Here is a 20,078-nt window from a genome sequence, read left to right as displayed (position 1 = left end):
AAGAGTTATCTGTTATTGATGTAACAGTTTTACCAGTAAGATACACGCTAAAACAATAGTTCCAAATTTGAAGTTAATGCATGTGTCCTGGGTTCAGCTTCTACTTCCAAATACACACCACTTGACTAACCAAAAAGGACAGGCTTACATCATTACAATAGATCAAGGACACTAACTAACCTTGGATAATGGTTTACAGGCCTGAGGATCATTGGCATAATATTTAAAAGCCCTCCTTAGAACTACCAGTTTCAAAATGCCAAGACTGACTTCTCTTTTATCTTTTTAAATAATAAAATACCATGGCAATCTCAAGTACTTTTTTAAATAAAACCTTCCTTATATGACAACAACAATTTAAATCTTGCTAATTCCGAGTTTGAGGAATGAGTGCTACCCCCTAGAAAACTGGCATTCTATTAATTTGAAGGAATTAAAACATTACAAAGAAACCAAACATATAAAATAGGATAGGGTAGCTAGCTCTTTCCTGTTTCTCGAGATTAGTTAAACCATACAGTGTAACATGACACAATGAAGCACTTCAAAGTTAGTAAAGTGAAAGGAAATGGTTTATGATATTAACGAAGCATTCAAAATCCTAAATCCTCAAAAGCAAAAATCAAATGGTCCTTTCCTCAGAATTTATGTTTAAAAAATACCAGCAAAAGGTCAGCAATGAAATGGGGCTCAGTTAAGATCAAGCTGAATTCTCTGCAAATTGACAGCATTACCAGACTCTATTCTATGTTTTGCTATCAGCCAGAGAAGAGCAAGGATAATGTTTATCACCAAACTTTTTTCAAGCAAATAATTACCAAAGATAGCTAGCATCTTTTCTTACTCACTTGTTGGAGGAAAGTTGGGAGTTGTTGTCTCATTTGTTCTTGAAGCTGAGGATTTCCAGCAAATAGGGGATTATTCAGCATCATCTATGGGGCAAGTGTTCAAACAATTTTAACTGGAAATATCTGAAACAAGTAATGTACCTTGTTTAATAGTCTATCTTCCCCCAAGTGCCTAACCTGGCACTTAACAGTGAGGAAGGTAGAACATGAATTAAAAAAGGGAAGAATACTGTCCACAAGAGGGATCTCCAGAAAAAACAAAACTGAGGCATCTTCTCTTTCAATGAGAATGGTGATTATGATAATGCCATGCAATATCCTAAAAAATAAAAGCAATCATTTTTTTAGGCTTTTCCTTGAGCAAAGGTATCTGCCTTTGAAGGAAAAATAAGAGTAAATGGCATTCATGAAGATACGTTTTCCACTACACTGACAGAATAAACATAGCATCAATACATGAACTATGCATGGCTTGCTTAGACACCTCAACACACAAGTGGCAAGCATAGAGAAAATCCACATCTGGAACCACTATATCTACCTGCCTACTACAAAACAGCTAATATTAGGTACAGAAAAATAACACAGCAGAACAGCAACCACCTAGCCAGAGAAGTGGAGCTACTAGTGAAAATCAGCCCAGGACTAGCACCGATAGATCAATCTCTGGGGGAAAGTATTAAAATGCTTTAAGACCTTAAAAATATAAAGCCATTTGAGAACACCAAGATTAACCTCTGGATTTCACCTCACTACCACCAGAGTTGAGAAAAACGGCATGCCTCCTAACCTTCAAATGGGTGTTAAGAACTAAAAAGTCAGGGTCAATATTAACACAATGTTGCATACCAGGAAATAAGATAAGGATACACGATCAGCATAAACAGAAACTGATATACTCTCATAGCTTCAAAAAGACAGACTTTATATCACTTTCCCCAGGTAGAGTGAAAGGTCAACAAAGATTTACTGACAGCCTGCTTACCAGTCTACAAGTCAGAGGGGAAAATGACCCTTGCCCTCAAGTTAATTAACCCTATTTGAGAGTAATTACATGTTAACTACTACAAGTAGAATGAACTGTTCCCTCCCTCCTTTAGTTTATTCTATCATTGCAAAGTAGACTTAGTTAATTTCAACAAAATAACTAATGCAGGAGGAAGTCAGACAATGTTTTATGGATTTACAGCATTTATTTCAAAGTGACCAGTAAATTCACAGTAAATAAAGTAAAACCTCCTTGCCAACAAACCTGCTTCTTTAACGGCTCCAGTCAAATAATATTTTTTTTATTATGAACAAATCAATAAAGTTATCACATTTATCTTTTAGGATTCATGTTATTTGAAAAGTATGTCATTTTAAACTGATTCATCTCATTGGATTAGGATATTTCTCCTAACTTACCTGACTGTATATAGCAAGAGTTTTTATAATCAGACTTTTTTGAATACCTAAAAATCAAAATCAGAATAGAGAGAACGACAAACTCTTATCTGCTGGTAATCAAAGTACACTATAAATGCTCGTAACAACTGTCTACAATAAGACAATTCATACCTAGCCTTCTTATAAAAGCAAACATTTCACTTTAAAAAACATGTGAAAGTGCTCAAGTCACTTTATAAATGTACTATTTTTCATTTAAATGGCTGGAAGTGTGCTTGTTAAAGTCAAAAAAATTTTAAAGCAAGATACACATTTAGGGAGTTCCCGTCGTGGCTCAGTGGTTAACGAATCCGACTAGGAACCATGAGGTTGCGGGTTCGATCCCTGCCCTTGCTCAGTGGGTTAACGATCCGGCGTTGCTGTGAGCTGTGGTGTAGGTTGCAGACGCGGCTCGGATCCCGCGCTGCTGTGGCTCTGGCGTAGGCCGGTGGCTACAACTCCGATTCGACCCCTAGCCTGGGAACCTCCATATGCCGTGGGAGCGGCCCAAGAAATCTCAAAAAAGACAAAAAAAAAAAAAAAAAAAAAGATACACATTTAATATTTAGTATTAATCAAACATACATTTAAAAACATACAAATAGGATTGGTCTGCATACATATTTCCCATGGGTATTTTAAACAAAAGTTGAAGCATTTAATACTAATAATAACTCAGTTTAATAGTTTTCTTATGAATAAAATATTTCATTAAATGTACCTACGATAGGCAAAATTTAAAGCATATACAAAACTTTATCTAAAAACTTCTATATTTCAGAGTTCCTGTTGTGGCTCAGTGGGTTAAGGATACAGCATTGCTGCAAGCTGTGGCATAGGCAACTTCCATATACCACAGGTGGACCTGTATAAGGAAAAAAACATAAAAAAATAAAAACTTCCAACTCCACAAATTTTAAGAGGACAGAAAGCTGCTGCTGAGGATTGTTAACTCAAAGATATCTCTATATACTTGAATTGATATGGTTTCAGACTTTAGAAACATAAAAACCATTTCCTTTGACATAATGAAGAAAGTGATTAACTTTAAAAGCTTTTAAAATTTCAGAAATGGAGACTATAAAGGAAACTATTTCAAATTCCTAACACTCCACAGACTGTTTTTTAATAAACAGCAAATATAAATCACAGATGATGAAGGCCTAGTTTACATTTGCCAAGATTTTTCAACGCCAATGGTTCTCAACCTAGGGGTACATGATAATCACCTAGGGAACTTGGGGGGTGGGGTGGGGGGTAGGGGAGTCCTATACTCCAATACAGTTACATGAAAAGATCTCAGGACAGGGTCAAGATTTTTTCTTTTAATTTTAAAGTTTCCAAAGTCATCCTAAATGTTCAGCTAGGATTGAGATCCACTGATTTTCTTATTCTCTTCAGAAACAAGTTAGAAAATGATTTAATAAAAGACCAGGGGGAGATCTGTAACAGAAAGAATAAGAATACTTTTCCCACAATCTCTCCCTGCTTATATTAAACAATTTCAGGCCATTTTATAACTGTCATTTTGAACACGACTATTATTCAAAATCTCTGTGACTTAACCAATGTAAGTATTTCAAATGTATTAACACTTCTCAATCACTTTCAAGATTTTCATTACACTGAAGAAAAGGCTTTAAAAGAGAGAGCATTCAAAACTTTTGTATTCATCTCCTTAATCAACACATGTGGATACAAAGTAAACCTGCACTTCTTTCTAGCCAGTGAACAGTGGAAATGAAGCTGTTTCCATTACATTATGAAGTATTAATTTACTGTAAGGAAACAAACTGTCCAAAAATTTGGAGATGTGGTTTGCCTACTTTTCCAGTGTAAGGCAGCATGCACAAAACAAACGTGTCCAAATCACAAATAACTGATTAAGCTGTTTCAATCCACACTGATTAGTCCTTTTCAATACAATTACACACTCACCTGTGCAGCAAGGTCAGGGTTCTGGCTAAGTGACTGCATCATGCTTCTCATATAGGGGGCGGACAACATGTTTTGCATAAGTTGTGGGTTTTCAGTTATTTGTTGCAACAAGCTCTGCATTCCTGGTGTGTTGAACATACTAGCTGAAAGTTTGGTTTAAAAAAAAAAAAGAACATTTTTATCAAGAAAAAGACATATAAACAAAAGTGAAAGTTTTAAAATACATATCTACTGTACATAATTTTAGCAACTGCAGATAAATACACATACCAATTACTTATCAATTGAACTAAGAAAAAATTTTATGGCTAAGATCTCCAAAACAACATGCCTACTAACATATATCAATAAAGGAAGGTTTATGGATTTGATACATTCTGGTTGAATATACAGGAAAATCCTGTTTTATGGAAAGGCTAGGTTCAAAAGTCAATTTAAGGCAAAAACTAGATATGGTAAAAATACTAAAAATACTCATTAAAATACTGAAAAATCTCAAAAATTGAAGACGTCTGAGCCAACTTTTCCCCCAGGATGACTTAATTAGAATCATATTCAGGAGTCAATACGCTCACTTAAGAAAGAAGGAAGCCTTCTTGTCCAGGCCTCCAATCTATTTTCGTTTTCACTGAGTCCTGACACTCAATGAATTCAACCCCAAATTAAGGGGGCTTCTTCATACTTCAGTTTCCCCATCTGTAAAATGATGTAATAAGCAGTATTTAGTTGAAAGAGTGGTTATGACAATTAAATTAATGTGTAGATGGCTGTTAACTGTCACTCTCTCTTTTTGTTGAGAGCTACAGCTAAATTTATGTGAACTCAACAAGTCTTTGAAAATTAAATTTGTTCAACATACAAGGTTTTCACTTGCTGACTAGATACAATCAAACTCAAATATATGCTCAAACTCATTATGTGAACTTTTCACTTCTTAGCTTTTTCATTTCCCTTTTGTTCTTATTCTATCTAATTTAACAGATTTAAAAGATTTGACTCTCCCTACTTTCTAATTTATTATGATTCTGCTGTTTTTCTATAACAATTTTTGTTTTTCCTATTTTCTCATATTATTTCAATTTAGGTTTCTTCTACATCCTAGAGTCTAAGGATACACTTAGACAGATAGTGATGAAGATAGCCTGTAGGGCAAATATAGCCTATGACCTGTTTTTGCACAGCCAAAGAGCTAAACATGGTTTTTACATTTTTAAATGGTTAAAGAAAAACATTTTTGGTGAAATGTTAAAACTATAAGAAATTCAAAAGTCAATGTCCATAAACAACATTTTATTGCAACACAGTCGTGCACCCTCATTTATTGTTATTGATGGCTAATTCTGCACTACCAAATCAGAGTTGAGTAGTTTCAACAGAGGTTCCATGTGGCACTACCATAATGCTCTATACTGCTATTCAGAGTACCACAAACGAGGGAGAACTGGACTCTGCTGTGCTTTTAAGGCACAACAGAGTATGGATTATTTTATCATTGAAATGGCAAAACACCATATTTACTATGCAATGACACTAAAGGAATATGATATACTTCAACACTGCTAGACAGAGCACTCACCACAGTACTCCCTACTAACAGGAAAGCAAATCGGAAAAATACAAAATTTAAAATACAATATCTCATCATAGCTAAATTTCTTTACAAAAATAAAAAATGAAGGAGTTCCCACTATGGCTCAGCAGAAACGAACACGACCAGTATCCATGAGAACATGGGATCGATCAATCCCTGGCCTCACTCAGTGGGTCAAGAATCCGGTGTTGCCATGAAGGTCACAGAGGTGGCTCAAATCTCGAGTTGCTGTGGCTGTGGCGTAGGCCAGTACCTGCAGCTCTGATCTGACCCCTAACATAGGATATGCTGCGGGTGTGGCCTTAAAAAAAAAAGGCTGCAAAGTTAGGCTCTCAAATGGCTTGTTAGCCAAGCAAAGAAAGCAATGTACCAATGGCGATTAACTAGGATGGTTATTTACATCATGACTACAGCAGCCAAATAAATGTGTCCAGAGAAAATAAACCTGTTTAAGACTATTCTCCTGACAAGAAGTTTCTCAAGAGTTAAGGACATTGGACTCAACATCAATAATCAACTAAAAAACAATGCAAATTATTTTGGGTAGTATTTCTTGCTTCTTGATAAATTGACAAATTTTACTGGTTCTGCTCAGTTCTTATTTGAGAGGTCAACATCAAGTTTGAAGTAACTGAAAAATCAGTGTCTATAAACGGTCTGCATAGAATAACTACAGGTAAAATTATTTTCAAAGTTGAGAGAAAACTCATTTGGTACAAACCAAAGTAGAACCTGCTAAGATGTGCTACATCTAACAACGACAAAAACACATGCGGAGGATTAAAAGGATTCACTGCACAAAGATATGTTTACAAATATATATGGTATTTAAAATAATCACTGTCTTATTCATCAGCAGGTACCTCAGAAAATATTTTGGACTATGTTATTCAACCAGCAGGAGTATCAATGATGAAGTTCATTCACTCTTGTGAACTTAGCCATAGTCAATTTCATGAACTTTTTAATCAAAACTATCTTAACTTGCCCAACCACACAGCAGTTCGAATGGCTTAGCGGAGGTCAAGGTTGGTTTTTAAAGAGGTAAAAATTTTTACTGCAATTTTTTTAAGCTCAGGACTAAGACTGAAATCCTTCTGAAGCACCCGACCACCTTATCAAACACTGAATGACTTTGGAAAGTATCTTTTGCTAGAGACTTAGTAATGTTTTTTAATGACCATCCCAAACTACATGGCAAAACAGCATTTACATGCCAAACTCATACTGTGGTAAGTCATTCTGACAACAACTTAAATTGTGTGAATCGCAGATAACGTCAAGCTGCTTTATACATTCTCATGCTGTCAAGTTAGAACAAGCAGCAAGATTTCCATTTCCGCGAATTTTCAGTAAGTATATTTTTGACCTCACACTATCGTTCCAGCAGCATTTTTTGGACCTCACTGCAAATGCAAAGAAATTTCCACATTTTAAAATCCATTTAACTGTATAATTGAGGCACTACCACCTAACCTGCAATTGGGAGTAATTAATCTGCAATTACATACTAAAAGCAGAGGAAAATCGAATAGAACCCTAAAATGCTTTCCAACTGAAAAATACGCTATTAAAATAGTTTACTCTCAGAATGAATACGCATTTGAATGAAGTAAAATCTCATTACCTATCAGTAATAATGAATATTTGCAAATGATTTGCAACTGACAAAAAGGAACACTGTGAACACCAATTAAGCAAAGTGTCATCCCTAAAAAGAATTCCATTCCTATCATTAGTAGATATGTTTAAGAAAATATTATACCCAATTATTATACATTTAATTCCATCAATAAAAGAACTTATGGAAACTTGCTTTCTCTCATAATATTCTCAATTTTGTCTCTTGGCCTGCAACACCCAAAGTATTATTATTTCTTTGCAAGAAAAATTGTGCTGACCCCTGCTTTGATTTCCTCGTCTTCTAGAGTGAGTACTTACAGGGTAAAGGAAGAGTCAAGAAATTTCACCTTTCAGGTCTATCAGTGCACTTGGGAACATGTGTGTATCTAGCTTCAAAGACTTGAGCAAAAATCATAATAGTATAAAAATATGCTAACCGTATAAACCAGCTATAATGGAAAAAATAATCATTATAAAAAAATACACTAACCATGTTAGGCCATCAGGATACATTCATTTTTGCTGTTTATTTTCCTTTGATGGAAACATCAACATGAAATTGGAGTATCAAGCCATTAAATTAAAAATTTGACTAAGAAGCTACAAAACTAATTTGTTTGTAAGACAAAGTTGTTACTATAGATGCCATGCCACAGTAAAAAAAACAAACAAACAAAAAGACCAATTCACTTATTTGTTAGAAAACCTCATTAAACCATGCTGTCTCTGCTCTTAGACCTTCAAAATGTGAATAAAGCATCTCTCCCAAGTCTATCAAGAAGAATCAAATAAGCAGTAAGTAAAATACAGAAAAAGACAATTTTTCCCTTATTTTAAAGATGGTATTACTGAGCTGTTTAGACTTATCAAAGTGATCATTCAGCAAACTATACAAATACAAAATCCTTACATTTTATACCTGAAGCTAGTATGTCAATTACACCTCAACTTCTAAAATGGTATTAAATTTTTATAAAAATTTCATCCAAAAATCTCATGAATCCACTGTATTCTATAAAAGATTATATATCACTGTGACCATACTGATTTTTTTCCTCTCAGCAATGAATTTTTTTAAATTCCTCATTTACTACCTCATCTTTCCACTTCCTCTGCCAAAACAGAGGTATCTTTTAAAACATAACTAGTCACTCTCACCTTAGGGAAATGATCCCATGCTTTCGCTTCTTCTTTTACATGCTAAGTACTGGGTCTAAAATCATCATTCTGGCTACTGATTTTAGACCTAATTCTTAGCATGTAAATATCTGAATAGTTGAAAAAGAGTCTAGTATACAGAAAACTGATCAAAAGTAAATTTCTAACCTGTTCACACATAGGAATCTCTAGGAACTTTACGCAGATCTTAAACCCCACTGTGGCAGATTCTGATCTACAAAGCCTAAGACTTAAAAAATCTGATTTTTTAAAACAAATCGGGCAGGTGCTCTGATGCAGCTAGTTTAGTCCTGGTGTCAGGAGTGGATATGCATTGGTTCCTCTAGAAGAACACAAAGCCAGACTAAAGCCAAGGAAAATGTGCCCCGAGATAAGTACACAGGTAAAACTGTGTTAACCCTACACTTGTTTGCTGTGCTATTGAAAGAAGACAACCCACTTCTCCCAAACCATCTAACAAGAAGACAAAAACATAAAACTGCCTCTGAAAATCGTAACCTTTTGCACTATAATGCACATAAGTGATTAATATTAACCATATTTAAAGCATCCTTAAAAAATTAAAAAAGAATCTTGCACCATGAAAAGATAAGTTTGTAAAAGTTGCTCCTCATATACACACAATAGCACAAAGAGTATCAGTAAAAAGAAATGTTTGCATTACTCAAGTGAGAACAAAGGGGAAAAAAGCACTGGCTGTCATGAGCATACCTCCTACTCCAGGTCCCAAATTTGGTGCAGTAGAATTCTGCCCAGTAGTGCCACTGGCAGCACTACCACTAGTGCCCCCCACAGCACTAGTGGTGCCACTGGAAGCTGATGAACTCTGAGAAGCTTGTGGAGCCCACGGATTAGGTAATGGATCTCTATTTTCTGTGCGAGAAGGTTGACTACCTTCACCTGAGGATGTATTGCTCACTAAAGAAGCAAATGGATTACCACCAAACTGTAATAAAAGACACAAAAATCATAAAGAATGAGGTTTTGTTTTAAATAAAGATGAGAACTCTTTCTTAATGAAAATGGCATTTCCCCACATAAAAGGACCCCTCAATCACACGCGTATTTGTGTTAAAACAGGAGCCTTAGACATTCCCTGTTGGCCGAGTGGTTAAGGATTTAGATTTAGCATTGTCACCACTGTGGCTTGGGTTCAATCTCTGGCCTGGGAACTTCCACATGTTGCAAGCACAGTCAAAACACACAAACAAAAAAACCCCCAGGACACTTGGCCTGAGCCTCAGAGCCAATGTTATTACCTGTTCTTGTGCAGCACTCAGCATTGGTTCCTGAATATCTGTGTACATGCGCCGTAAAGCATTGTATCCCCCTGGGATGCTTTCTAGGTTGCTCAAGGCTCTGTCCTGGTTTCTCATCATTTCCTGCATCATTGCTGGATTTCTGGCAAGTTCCAATGTCTAAGAAAAAGATTTCAAAGAAAGAAAAAAAAGAGGCACCAAAATACAAACACATTATTTCAGTTTTTTTTTTTTTTTTTTTTAATTTTTAGGGCTGCACTAGCAGCACATGGAGGTTCCCAGGCCAGAGGTCAAATTGGAGCTACAGCTGCCAGCCACAGCCACAGCCACAGCCACAGCAAGGCAGGATCCCAGCTGCGTCTGCGACCTACACCACAGCTCACGGCAATGCCAGATCCTTAACCCAATGAGTGAGGCCAGGGATCAAACCCAAAACCTCATGGTTCCTAGTAAGATTCTTTTCCACTGCACCATGATGGGAACTCCCATTTTAGCTATTAACTGTCACAGCTGTCTTCTAATTCAATGAATTAAGTTTTTGATATTTAAATCATAAAATTATTTGAGATTTCATTTCAAAAAGCAAGCTAACATCCAAATAATATCAAGAGAAGCACTTTCTTATGCATGAAAGTCCATCTCTTGAACTGGACTCTTTTTAAATCAGCAAAATAACCATTTACAAAAATCTTTAAGATATAGCAGGAAATGCAAAGTTTAGGTAGTGTGAATTAGTGCTTTGCTGAGTTTTCCCGAACACAGATTGGGACTTTTTTTTTTTTTTAGCTTAGCCATATATATAAGGCATAAATATACACCAAGCTCTTTAAACACAAATAATTAAATAAAAAGAAATAAGTACATAATTTCTTGGCTAACTGAAACTTTTGACATACTTGTCTCATAATATCTGGATTATTCAGCATATGACTAATTTCTGGATTTCTCTGTATCAACTGCTGCATCTGTGGATTGGCCATAATTAACTGCCTCATCAGGTCAGGATTCGAGAGCATGCTCTGAACAAAGGGATTCTCCATGATCTGGACCATCATTTCAGGATTGGACATAAGTTGCCGCTGCATCTGGCTCTGTAGTTCAGAGAAGTTGGTAGTATTCAAACCCAGGCTACTCAGACCTGCAAGTCCTCCAAGGCCACCTAGGAAGATAAAGGGAAAAAAGACACACAAATGAAAGTCAGAAATTTTATCATTAATATGATGGTGCTAAAATACAAACATACAAAAATATTAATTGAATCAACAGCCTATTATAAAAAAAATTCGTTTTAAAGCAAAAAAGAATTCCTACTACTTTCATAAACACATTTAATTTCTATAGTTGAAAATAGTCAAAAAAGGAATTCATGCTGATATTTAAATTTAAGCCAAATAAATCAAAATAAATATTCTCATGTGCACTAAAATACAAAAAACATATTTGGCCTTTGTCCCTAGTTCTAGGCACAGAACTCCTAAAACCCTCAGAATTTCTTGACTGAGAGGAATGTCTTTTGTTACTTGTTACAAGCGCCTTTAGAACACACTTCATTTATGCTAATGATGTTTCTTAGGGTGGGGACCCTAGATATCCTCAGGATGGGGTGGACACCACACCAACCTCCAGGAAAGGAAGAGGGGCTAGAGATGGAGTTCCATAAAACTCCAGTGCAATGAGATTCAGAGAGCTTCTGAGAGGAACACATCTAGGTGCTATTAGGGTGACATGCCAGAGAGGGCATAAAGGCTTTCCTGACACCCATACCTTGCCCTATGCTTCCCTTCCATGTGTCTATTTTCCAATAATAAATTTGTAAATTTAAGTGTTTTCCTGAGTTCTGTGAGCCATGCGAACAAATTACCAAACTTGAGAAGGGGTTGTGGGAACCTCCAATTTATAGCTCGCCAATCAGAAGTACAGGTAGCCTGGGACTTGGGCTGGTATCTAAAGTGGCAGGGGTGTGGAGACAGTTAACTGAGTCTTTTAAACTTGTGGGATTGATACTAATTCCAGGTAGGTACTGTCAGAGCAGTGTTAAGAGAATTGGTTGGTGTTAGAAAAATACCCTAGAATATTCCTGCTAAAGGAAGAAAGAAATGAATATACACTAGATTACAATTCTAACAATCTCTTTCCAGAAGACTAGTTTAAGTTTACCAAGTAGAATTCATCTATAACTGGTTGAATCAGAGCTGCTGCTGATCATGGAAATAGATGTCTCTCTGGAGAAATTAAATCAAGGAGAAACCTAAGAGATCCAAGAAGATGACTAAGAACTGACTGTAAAACTTTGTAAAATTATATAATCAACCAAATACATTCACTCCTCACTTACTAAAGCACTTTCTACATATGCCAGGGACTGTGCTACATGTCGGGAATAAGGTGATGAGAAAGACACAAGTATAACCTCAGAACTCAACCTGGTCGAAAAGACAGACAAGGAAAACTAATGCAGAATAAATACTTCAACAGAGATAGTAAAGGATATTATAACATACTACCTAAGTGAAATGGCTACTTTCCCACAAGATGACACTTCATGAGTTTGAAAAATGAGTAAATTGGCAAGAAATAGGGAGTGCAGGGAGGAAGATTTAATATTAGGTACAATAAACCTTATACACAAGAGCAGAAATAAATATAAGCATTGATGTGTTCTTGAAACCACGAAAAGTTCAGTATGACCAAAAGGGCAGTGCTCATCAAACATCTGATGAGCAGCCTTCTGTTTCTTTTGCAGTTGGACAAGTTCATACACCTAGTTATGGCCAAAGGACTGCAAGAACTGACGTGTGTCACTTCTGGCCCAAGTATAGAAATAGAAAGTCCAGATTGAGACACTCTAGCTGTCTCTTCTGCCATATTCCAAGTGGTGCAGCTAAAAAATGGCATAATTTCACTAGCTTGTGTCCCTGAGGTCTAGGCAGATAGAGGCCTCACTGACCAATGAAAAACATGAAGCATGAAGAAAAGCTTTAGAGCAAGAAATTAAGGTTTCTGGTAATACACCACTGAATTTGGGGCTATTACCACAGGAGAGCCTATTCTGATTAGTGTAACTGTTAAAATACGGTAAGAAATGAGGATGGGGAAGTAGACGGGGACTATACCACTAGATTTTGAAAGATCTTGAGCAGAATAGCCACTTAAGATAGCCTAATAATAGTGGGGAGGGGGAAAAAAAAAAAGAATAAGGCTGTTTTATGTTTTTGACATCTTACTTAGTTTTAAAATGTAATTTATGGAGTTCCCGTCTTGGCTCAGTGGTTAACAAATCTAACTAGGAACCATGAGGTTGCCGGTTCAATCCCTGACCTTGCTCAGTGGGTTAAGGATCCAGCATTGCCGTGAGCTGTGGTATAGGTCACAGACTCAGCTTGGATGTGGCATTGCTGTGGCTGTGGTGTACGCCAGCAGCAACAGCTCTGATTAGACCCCTAGCCTGGGAATCTCCATATGCCACTAGTACGGCCCTAAAAGGACAAAAGACAAAAAAAAAAAAGTGTGTGTAAAAAATCTAAGAAAGGCAAGGGTTCCCCGATGGCCCAGTGGTTAAAGAATCAGACTTGTCACTGCTGTGGCTCAGGTTCAGTCCATGGCCCATGAACATCCACATGCCATGGATGTGGCCAAACAAAAAAACCTAAAATAGGGTCCACTGAAACTGACAAACTAAGAGGTCAATGGTGACTTTGTCAAAAGGGTGAAGTGATGGGGGCAAGAAACAGACCACAGCAAATTACTGAAATAGAAGTGTAGACAAAAAACAGAAAATGCCTTTTCCAAAAATAGCTGAGAAATGATGCAAAAGAAAGGGTGACAGTGTGATTCTATGGGCTTTTAAACATGGAATAGACCTTAATGAAAAGCCCCAGCAAGAGAAAACCTGTCTAATCAGGTAAATGGAATGGAGAAAAGTACCTAAGATAGGAGGGGATGAGAATAAGATCAGAAATGAAGAAACTGGGGGAGTTCAGAATCAGGGTAGCAGAGCTGTAGGACATGGAACTCACCTATTCCCACAAATATATCAAGAATACATCTACAAGTGGAACAATTCTCATAGAACACCAACTGAACACTAGCAGAAGATCTCAAACACCTGAAAGCTGAGAAAGATCTCCACGTAACCAGGCAGAATGACAGAGGGGTGGGAAGCAGGACAGGACCTGCATCCCTTGGAGGGAGCTGAAGGAAAGGAGGTTTGTGATCAGTGGAAGGATCAGCCAGGACAGAAAAGAAATGAAGGGACCAGGAAGGTGTATGGCTCAAGGCATATTAACTAAAAGCCTCTGTGGGCTTCAATATCTTTGCCCATAAAATAGGGTAACAGGGGAGTTCCCCCTGTGGTTCAATGGGATTGGTGGCATCTTAGGAATTCTGGGATATAGGTTCCATCTCTGGCCCAGCACAGTGGGTTAAGGATCCAGCATTGCCACAGCTGTGGCTTAGGTCCCAAATGCAGCTCAAATCTGATCCCTGACCTGGGAACTCCATATGCAGCAGGACGACCAAAAAAGAAGAGAAAAAAAAAAAAGAGTGAAAGCGACAGAGATTTACCTCAGTACCTTTCACGAATCTGAACAGTAAATAATTTCATCCTAATATCTCCAGATTTTTTGTGTTAAAAATTTTGCCAACTAAAAAACTCATCTGCCTCCACCAAAAGAGAAACACTTAGCCTAAGATCATTTTAAAAAAATAAGAGCATTAAACATTTTAAAAAATTAGAGCATAAAACTACTATAGTTGACATAATAGAACTAAGTTACTAAAAAACTTTTTCTAGAGGAGATAAAAGGTATGATCCTCACTATGTGAAAACTGTACATATTTTTTTAATGTCACTATGAGGTACTATACTTGTCATACAATTTAGGAACTGAAAGAAGCACTGAGATATCTATCTATATCTAGTTCAATTTCTGTAAGCTTCAGACTATGCTTTTCCCCAAAAAACCTTCCAAAGAACCTCAGTGTAAAAATTGATATAAGAGAAGTAATAAGGACTAGGCTTGCTCCCAGGCCCTGGCCTTTCTGTGTGTGTTTAGTTACAAAATTATTAATGCAGCCTGATTCCTCAGTTTTACAAACAAGAAAATTGTATTTAGGGGGTTAGCTTATGATCAACCACTTGGTAATCATCCCAGAGTCAATTATATAGTGGTCAGATCAGGTACACATTCAATACCTCTTTTATTATTAAAAAGAAATGTGTTGGAGCTCTCATTGTGGGTCAGTGGAAATGAGACCAACAAGTATCCATGAGGATATGGGTTTGATCCCTGGCCCCGCTCATTGGGTTAAGGATCTGGCATTGCCGTGAGCTGCCATATAAGTTGCAGACATGTCTCAGATCCCACATTGATGTGGCTGGCAGCTGCAGCTCTGATTTGACCCCTAGCCTGGGAACTTCCAAATGCCTCAAGTGTGGCCTTAAAAAACAAAAAAAAAAAAAAGAAAAAAAAAAAGAAAAAGAAAAAAAAAGAAACATGCCATTTCCTGATCACTTATTACATGTAAATATTAGCTAGACAAGAACAACTGTATTCCCAACTACTCCCTTAAGACCTACAGAAATAAGCTATAGAAGTTTTTGGTGTTGTTGCCAAAGTGACTTAATGTTTAATTCTGTCATTTTATTTAAAGCTACCCTGGGAGGAAAATTTTCTTTTTCAACCCTATAAAAAAATTACTAAAGACCCTTACCTAAACCAAAAGGATTGCTAGTGGCAGAACCAGATGTGGAGTTACTACTAGGAGCCGATGATGTGGTAGCATTGCTTCCACTGGTGTTTGTTTGCTGAGCTGAATGATCCTGAGGCCTAGGGAAAAATAATTACATCATGGTATAAACAGTGGAGCTAATTATTTTCAAAAGAACCTCTTCAATTCCAATGCCCAGAAATAAAGTGTAAGTTTTCAGACCAATTCAAATTATCATAAAGTAAATAACCTGAGATAACTAAGCATTAAGAACATGAATATAAACATAGTAAAACATCATAAAAACTATAGCTGCCCCTCCTCAAGTATATTACACATAAATATTTCATTACTTTCAATCATACTGATTATGTAAGAGAGGAAGACAGGTCTCCTCAACAGAAAAGAATCAATGACTGGTCACAATCACAAATTTTAACTATATAAATAACTTTTCATCTACCCTATTCTAAACTCTTGAGGGTTGGGGCAGTTTTACTCAGAACCTAAAATTGTTAAACATAAAAAATAAAAAGAGATTTCACCAAAAGAAAGTTGACAAATCAATGCAAGTAATAACTGATTATTACTTAATAGGTAAAAAATAAGGGGTTTATTGGAAACCCCTTCCATCTGACACCAGTTCAGAGTTCTGTACCTCACTCACTGCTTCTTTCACTAATTCTAAGATGTACATTTTTCCATTTTAACATTTCTGTAATCAGGCTCTATCATACAATTGCTGAAAGCCAGGCATCAACTGTCATGCCTGCACACATATGTTCTGTATGACTTCAAGTAATTGCCTAAGTACATTGTTGTACTAGACTTGCTGTGTTTAATTATCATATAACGTGTCTTCAGAGAGATTATGACATTAATTGGAACTAAAATGAAATTACTGCATATACAGAAAAGCACAGAAACAGGAACAAAAGGAATAAATTTTACTATCAATGAAGCAGTATTTACTGATGGGGGAAATGAACATTAAAAAATTGCAGAATGGGTGTTCATGGCTTGGAAGAAACTCCTAGAAAAAATATCGTAGCACTTTTTTAAGAAATGCTGCACCACTACTGCTCAGTTTCATCCCACTTGGAAAAATATAAACACTGATGACTAAGCCAAAGGGAGATTCAAAACAATCAGAGTCAATGTGAAGTATAGTTAGGATGGCTTTAACTGTTGTTTCATGCATATGTTCTTCGTATGGATGCACAGAATGATGATAAATGCCATATCCAATAAGTATGAGGGAGCTCTAGGAGCTCTTTCACTACACATAAAAATAATTTTTTTTAAAGGGCATATTGAAGTTCCTGGACTAGGGGTCAAATAGGAGCAATAGCTGTTGGCCTATGCCACAGCCACAGCAACACTGGATCCAAGCCGCATCTGCGGCTATGCCGCAGCTTGCAACAACACCTGATCCTTAACCCACTGAATGAGGACAGGGATTGAACCATATCCTTGTGGATACTAGTCAGGTTCTTAACCCACTGAGCCATAATGGGAACTCCTACATATAAAATAATTTTAAGTGAAATGAAAATACACCAATTTAACTGACAATATTTTTCTCCTAGTGGTACATAAAGTTGCCTCTGAAAAACTGGTGCCTTAGGTTTAATGAAATATAGTTACCAATTTGTAGTTTGCCAAGATGAGTCACCCTGATCCTGTCCAAAAATCTCTCTAAAACAACAAGCACTGCTAAAAACATATTAATTTGCTTGTTCTGTAATTCAAATAATAACTCGATAATGATGAACCTTCTAAAATATCAAATGTGTAAGCATTAGCATTACTGAGTCATATTTTTAAAAAAATCATTTGCTATCAATAGCAACAAATAAATGAATTTTAATCCATTTAAATAAATGTTAATGAGAGAAAGCCATTTAAAGCCAAGACTGGATATTTTTATAAGAGAAATATAAACATCTGTTCATGGTTTAAAGCTAAAAGTCTTTTAAAAACATACCTGTTTTGTGTTTTGATAACAAGGTGAACAGTAAGTCCATCATGAATTCCATGCTGACTCAAAGTATCTTGATCTTTTAAAATTTTTCCAGCAAATATCAACACAAGTTGGTCAGTATGTGATTTGAAACGTTTAGAGATTTCTTCCTTGAACTAAGTAAGATAAAAATAAGTATGTATCACAGGTGTTTGCACAGCATCAGCCAATCCTTTCTAGAAGTACCCCAAAGAAGCCCCTACTATATACTGCAACAATTCAAACAATGCAACAATGCATCCTTTCTGTGTCCATATCTTTACCTTTGTGGGAAATGAGTACCCCCACTTCACTCACCTCTAATACAAATGTTTTATTACAAGTGCACATATCCTATATTGAATTTTCTGCTAAGGTCCAATAATTCATTTCTTTGTCATAGCCTTATTCTTTTTATATCAATGGTGGCTAAATGTAGTTCAAGCCACACATAGCTCTTAACGAGTATACAGTAACCTTTTTAGAATTCCATCTCCAGTCCTGCTCCTTTTTAGTTGAATATAGAGAAAGCCAACCTCATATTCCTGACCTATTATACTGACCTTCCCCCCACTTCTTTCATTCAACATTTATTAACAAGCAGTATTATGCAGATGCAAAGATAGAAAACAAAAATCCTTCCCTGAAAAAGAGTAGCTCAATCAAAAAGTCAGTCAAGTAAACCACAAAGTATAGAGGAAGCACAAAGGGCAGTTTTCCAGTAAAAATTAATTAGGTAGGAAGTAGCCAGGAAAACCTGAAGAAAGGCTTCCCAGAGAAGAAAGTAATATGCAAAAGCAAACAAAAGATTGTCATACTGTTAAGAAGCTTATTTATTGTATGCTAGATCAGTGTTTTTTAAACCTTCATCAAAATCACATGTATACATATGCTTTACTCCACTGTCCAGGAAGTTCCTGTGTGGAGCAGCAGGTTAACCTGCAGTGCAAGTTCAATCCCTTGCCCAGGAACTTCCACATGCCATGGAGAAAAAATAAACAAAATAAGATAAGCCATATGTCAATCGCTGTCGAAAATGAGAGATGAATGAAAGTTTACCACATGCTACTTTTGTGTATGAATGAGATTTTCCATAACTGCTCAAAATTCAATGTGTAAGAACTATTGGTTTTTTTTTTTTTTTCCTTAAATGACAAAGATAATGTGAAATTATACTGCAGTAAATATTTTGGACCTTTTCCATCTCTACTTTCCTTCTTTTATTTGAAAACATATGCTATACAGCCCTTTTACCTAAGATAAGCAATTTCCAACTATGAAAAAAAAACCTTTTTTCTTTTTTTAAAAAATGGCCACACTCACAGCATATGGAAGTTCCCAGGCCAGGGAATTTATCAGAGCCACAGCTGCAACCTACATCACAGCTGCAGCAACAATGGATCCTTTAATCCACTGCACCAGGCCAAGGATCAAACCCACGCCTTCAAACGGATCCAAGCCATTTTAGTTAGATTCTTAACCCACTGTGCCACAGCAGGAACTCTGAAAAAAATCTTTTTATAAAGAGGTAAGTCAAATCAGTTTAACCACTGTCATATTATTAAACATCTCATTTCTCCCTTTGGTAGCTATTAGAAATAATAAGGTAATGAGCAGAAGGCATGGTTTAGAGTAAAGACTGAATGAGAATGAATATGTAAAATGTAGGCATCAGGAATACACGTGGTGATCAAAAATTAGTAGTTACTACAGTGCCAACTCTTTTAATCCTCAAATAATTTAAGATGACTTTTAATCCTATTTTAGATACAGAAAGGTTCAATATGTCTCCCTCCTCTCACAGTGACACAGCTAATACACTGCCAATTAAGCTTGAAATCTAGGTCTGATTTCAAAAACAAGTCTACCCAGATTAACTATACTCTACTTCATGTGTAAAATGAGAGCAATCTAAGTTTGTGTTTCTTTACCTTCAAATAAGTCCTTTTTTGGAATCCTTCATATCCCTCAGGTGTCATTCCAAAATACATAACTGAATTAACATACAACTATACAGCATTTTATCACACTTTAAAATTTGTAGTTAAGATACTAGGTTGATGACATACATCTACTCTTACATCCCTTCAACTCCCCACTGAAACAATAAAAGATTTTTTTCATGCTTTATGGACATATAACTCACATACAATTTGCCCACTTAAGGTATACAATAGTTTTTAGTATACTCACAAGTATGTCCAACCATCACCAATTTTGAAATTTTCATCTTCTCAAAAAGAAACCAGTACTCTTTAGCTATCATCTCCTTTTCTCCCATCACTCCAAACCATAAGAAACCATTAATCTACTCTCTGTCAAATAGATTTGCCTATTCTGGATATTTTTTTAACTGAAGTCACCTAATATGCATCTTTGTGACCAGCTTCTTTCACTTAACGTTTGCAAGGCCACCTGTGTTGTGGTATGCACCAATACTTCATCCTTTGTGTGTGTGTGTCCTTTTTTTTTTTTTTTTTGCCTTTTGTAGGGCCACACTC

At 36.2% G+C, this 20,078-nt stretch overlaps 1 protein-coding gene across 3 annotated transcripts in view; it reads right to left on the bottom strand.

The window, feature by feature from the left end:
* UBQLN1 (ubiquilin 1) overlaps window positions 1-20,078 on the bottom strand; it is a 40,910-nt gene that overhangs the window by 4,394 nt on the left and 16,438 nt on the right. Inside the window, exons 2-8 of one of the 3 annotated variants that reach the window (XR_014817745.1) lie at window positions 17,563-17,714; window positions 15,579-15,694; window positions 10,763-11,025; window positions 9,867-10,025; window positions 9,319-9,553; window positions 4,010-4,357; window positions 849-2,761 (exon numbers count right to left, since the gene is read on the bottom strand). Coding sequence is in view for 2 of the 3 variants with exons in the window: in XM_021064658.2 (XP_020920317.1) it covers window positions 849-932; window positions 4,215-4,357; window positions 9,319-9,553; window positions 9,867-10,025; window positions 10,763-11,025; window positions 15,579-15,694; window positions 17,563-17,714 (1,152 nt within the window). In the remaining variant the exon portion in view is untranslated. The remainder of the gene's footprint in view (window positions 1-848; window positions 2,762-4,009; window positions 4,358-9,318; window positions 9,554-9,866; window positions 10,026-10,762; window positions 11,026-15,578; window positions 15,695-17,562; window positions 17,715-20,078) is intronic. The other 2 variants (XM_021064658.2, XM_021064659.2) reach the window with 2 other exon arrangements.

This window comes from Sus scrofa, chromosome 10, assembly GCF_054392235.1.
Source record: "Sus scrofa isolate SSC_HxYL_T2T_F1_AM1 chromosome 10, Sscrofa_HxYL_maternal_Yorkshire_Landrace_v2.0, whole genome shotgun sequence".
Lineage (NCBI taxonomy): Eukaryota > Metazoa > Chordata > Mammalia > Artiodactyla > Suidae > Sus > Sus scrofa.
Note: the sequence above shows the minus strand (reverse complement) of the source record. Positions and strands in the feature narration are given on the sequence as shown.